At 42.1% G+C, this 4,406-nt stretch overlaps 1 protein-coding gene across 1 annotated transcript in view; it reads left to right on the forward strand.

Moving 5' to 3' along the window:
* The window catches only part of BHLHE22 (basic helix-loop-helix family, member e22), a 5,388-nt gene extending 3,186 nt beyond the window's left edge, over positions 1-2,202 (forward strand). Inside the window, exon 4 of the mRNA XM_012000210.1 lies at positions 12-2,202. Coding sequence (XP_011855600.1) covers positions 12-486 — 475 coding nt within the window. The 3' untranslated portion in view covers positions 487-2,202. The remainder of the gene's footprint in view (positions 1-11) is intronic.
* Positions 2,203-4,406: the final 2,204 nt, after the last annotated feature.

Here is a 4,406-nt window from a genome sequence, read left to right on the forward strand (position 1 = left end):
TCTCCCAATAGTGGCGGCGGCGGCAGCAGCAGCAGCAGCAGCAAGAAATCCAAAGAGCAAAAGGCGCTGCGGCTTAACATCAACGCCCGAGAGCGCCGGCGGATGCACGACCTGAACGACGCGCTGGACGAGCTGCGCGCGGTGATCCCCTACGCGCACAGCCCCTCGGTGCGAAAGCTCTCCAAGATCGCCACACTGCTGCTCGCCAAGAACTACATCCTCATGCAGGCGCAGGCCCTGGAGGAGATGCGGCGCCTAGTCGCCTACCTCAACCAGGGCCAAGCCATCTCGGCTGCCTCCCTGCCCAGCTCGGCTGCTGCAGCGGCAGCAGCTGCTGCCCTGCACCCGGCGCTTGGCGCCTACGAGCAGGCGGCCGGCTACCCGTTCAGCGCCGGGCTGCCCCCGGCTGCCTCCTGCCCGGAGAAGTGCGCCCTGTTCAACAGCGTCTCCTCCAGCCTCTGCAAACAGTGCACGGAGAAGCCTTAAACACACCCCCCGAAAAACACAAGACCGACCCAAAATCTAGAGGAAAGCGAAAAGCTGCTCCCCACCCCCTTTATTTTGGTCCTCTCGTAGTTGTGAAACACTTGCAGAGCAAACAAAGCAGAGGCAAGAACTGAGGAGAAGTATCAGAGACAAACGGGACTTTTAGCCTTGACATCCCCAGAATCTCGGTCTTTGGGGTGGGGAGGGAGGGAGGAGGGAGGTGGAGTTGGGATGGAGTATGGATGTCTTTTTTTTTTCTCAGAAAAGTGGCAACTTTGGTGGCAGCCTAGATCGCGAGGAAGTGGAATCTTCCTTAAAGGTGAAAAATAAGTTGAGAAGTAGTGCTTGGTTATTAAGCCTGGAGAGTGTTTGAATGGCAAAATACTAATCCTACTAATAATTGTGAATTTGGCTAGTGCTGAGGGGGAGAGGAGGAGTTAGGGGTTGGGTAGCATGAGAGATGGAATATTCATTCAGACAAATCAGAAAGGGCACTTGAAAATAAATTTTGATTCTGAGCCAGGAGAAAAACTTGAAATGTTGACTTAAGTGAGGGGGAAATAAAACCCAGAAAGAGAGAGAGAGCGCGCGAGAGCGAGAGAGAGACATGTTGCTATGGAAGACTTGTATTTTTTATTGTCTCTGAACTTTAATCCTGTGAAAATGCTCAAAGTTTTGGCGAGAGTGATATAAAAAAAAACTGACTGTGGCTGAAAGAATTGCATTTAAAAATATTTATGTGCACCTTGTTACTTTCTACTCTGCAATGATGTATTAACAATTCATGGTATTTATTTGTTATTCTTCAATGACCCTTCCACATCAACAGTATTTATCATGTGTTAAGGTCATGGGTCTTATGTGCAGATTTTTTTTAATGCCTCTAAGATTGTTTTATAGATTACTTATACTGTGTGCCAAGTGTTTAAAGGTTTATTTGCCAACAAGTATGAAGAGAAATATTGATGTATTTGAGCTGCTTAGGTTTATGCAAGGTCACCTGGATATTTTCAGTTGCATCATCCCTGTATTTAAATTGAGCTTTAATAAATTGCTTCAGTCCAAAAATTACAGGAAAGGTGTATTCTTAATTGATGAATGAATTGATCTCTTTTTTGAAAGGGGACTCCTTTACATTCCAAAAGGGAAAAACATCACAGCAATAGATCCTATACGTAAGAACATGCTAAGCAAATATTTTTCCAGGCTGTGCTGTGCATTTTTAAAAGGTCTAATTTAATTGCTTTTAATATATATGTACATATATAAGTTATTTTAACTGTGGAGAATTATTTAAGTTAAAAGACTGGTTTGATTTGCCTATGGTGTGAAATCCTTTGTTATTTTTCTAAAAAAATAAAATTTAAAAAGAAATAAAACTAAGGAAGAACAAGAAGCTATTTACCCAAAGTGAGCTTTCAGTTTTAGTTTTGCATGGCTGTTTGACTGCCTTTCCGTCCTATGAAAATCAAGAAAATCTTTTTTAAAAATGGAGTCCTGCTATTTTCCACTCCTTGCAGATAATACAAATTCAGTTTGTCAGGTTGGATGGTGAGTTGGGAGCTGTGATGGATCTGTTGGCGGGTTTTGGATGTGTAAAGAATGATATATATATATTAAATAGGTCAATCAGACTATGACAGCCATGTACGACCATTTGTATGTGTATCTATGTCAGAAAGAATCTTTATTAAAATATTTTGATCAAACATTTTATTATGCTGTGCTTTGTGGAAGAAGCAATCACCTCTCTTCTGTGTTACTCTTTGCTTGAAAGGTAACAAAAAAGAAAGGAGTTTCAGAGAAGGTGGAACTAAAGTTTTTGCAGGGAGGCACAATTAGAAGTAGCCCTAATTTACTTATTTACTTGTTATAAGGAGGAGAGATGAATGGGGTCAGTGGTGAAACCCAGAAGAGATTCCAAGTTTCTGGCTACTGGCATGAACTTTGAAGGCCATATTCTCCCTGGAAATCTTTTTCCACTTGTATGGCATTGTTAACCATGCCAGGGCCCATCAAAGAGGGTCAAGTTTCTTTAAAGAGTTTGTCATCAAAATTTCTACCTCCAAATGCCTGAAGGCCAAGGAAAAAATGCACTTGTATTCTCTGAGCGCTGATTTCATTGTGGCTTTCTGCTTTTTTGTGATAAAAAGAATTAATTAGGTTGAATCGTATAAGCATAAACAATCCCCATAGAGATGATCAGAACTTACTAGTGTCGCTTGATAATGAGACTTTTAGGTTCCAAGTTTGGATTGATTTGGGCATTGATTCTGTTAAAGAATGACTGTCGAGACTTGTATTTTGACCTTTGTATTGCCCTCAAATATAGAAGGTGTGATTTTCCACTGTGGCGCAGGTTGCAGAGATAGTAGTAGTGGTGGTGGTGGTGGTGGTGCAGAAGTTAGATGTTTCCTCTGTACCCAGTATGTTAAATGCATTTTTGTCTATACAGCCTCTGCTCATAAAGATATCCCTAAATGCCATCAAACTTAGTGGGGGGTGAGGAAGGATATTTTCTGCTCCACTTGCCATCAAAAAAGATTAATCAGAACTTGTAACTTTTCAGAAAACATAACAGCAAAGGGCCTTGAAGCTGAAGCCCTCCCAGACTGGGAGTGAGGGCAGAAGGAGGGAGGAGACCAGGGCAGCCCCCAGGCAGGAGCCGACCCGTCTCTCAGCATTTACCAGACAAAGCCTGGGTGCGTCTAATTATGATTATTAAAACAATTTCCATGACGATGTCTAATATTATGTTAATTTGAAAACAACTGTGTATGAAAACTGTCGACTATAATACCTAAATTCATTTAATGAAACACATCGTTAAGGCAATTAAACCTCCTGGATGTGATTAAGAAACATAATTACGACACTGTTCTGCGCCATAATTGGGTGTCTTTAATCAAGGGGTAAAGTGATCAGCAACACAGCCATTAGTTTGTATTGTTCTGGCCCTGCTGTCCATCATTCTGATTAGGAATTAACCACAGCCACCACCAGTCAGATTTTTTTTTTTTTCCTTTTGCATATTAACATTGTAGGGGACACATTTGCTGCAAGATTTACTGTTTAATATTTCTCATTATTAGAAGGCCTTCTTGAAATACTTCCTCTGCAACCTTTGTACTGTTCAACTATTATTAAAAATTGTACGGAATAGCATATCTTGAACTTTAGGGAAAAAAATTTAAAAAATGAGAATCCTCCTCTTTTTAATCACTCAGCTTTCAATGTTAGTCCTGAAGGAGACTTGAAATGGATGGGGGTGGGGATAGGAAAATATTGAGAATAAATTCAAATGTCACATGAATAGGCATAATTATTTAATGTATTAGGTTTATTAACATTTATTTTCATTTTGATAATTTTAGACAAATCAACCCTCTTTCCAAACCTAGGAATTGGCCAGCCTGTGGTTTTAGCAATAAACATGGGACATCTGAAAGAAACAGGAGAGGAATTTTCTGTGGTTTACTTAGGTGATCCTCTCTGCCCTAACTCCTACCTTTCTAAAGGGTTTTCAGCAGCAGTTTTAAGAAAAGGAAGCCAGTGATTGGAGGAACAACTCTTTCCACTCCCGATAAAGCCCTGGAGCACTTTCTTTCTGGGGTTTGAGCCCTGAGTTTTGGCCTAGTCTGAAGAGTTAGCCTACACACCGTTGACCCCAGCTGTCTGTCCAGCATAGAGCACACAGGTCAGAAATGGGGGACTGAACATCGGGGTAGTCAGTGTGGTCTTGCAAAAGTCTCCTTGGGTCAGAGCAGACAGCCTGGTTCCTAAGACTGCAGCATGAGCCAGAGTGCAAGGGTATCTTGGCTACCCCTGAGCTTGCTCTGGCATCCACCACGCCTGGGGTGCTTCTCTCAGGCACACCCATCCTGCCAGTCCGATCTCGCTGCTGGTGTTCCTTACAGAGC

This window comes from Mandrillus leucophaeus, unplaced genomic scaffold, assembly GCF_000951045.1.
Source record: "Mandrillus leucophaeus isolate KB7577 unplaced genomic scaffold, Mleu.le_1.0 Scaffold621, whole genome shotgun sequence".
Classification (NCBI taxonomy): Eukaryota; Metazoa; Chordata; class Mammalia; order Primates; family Cercopithecidae; genus Mandrillus; species Mandrillus leucophaeus.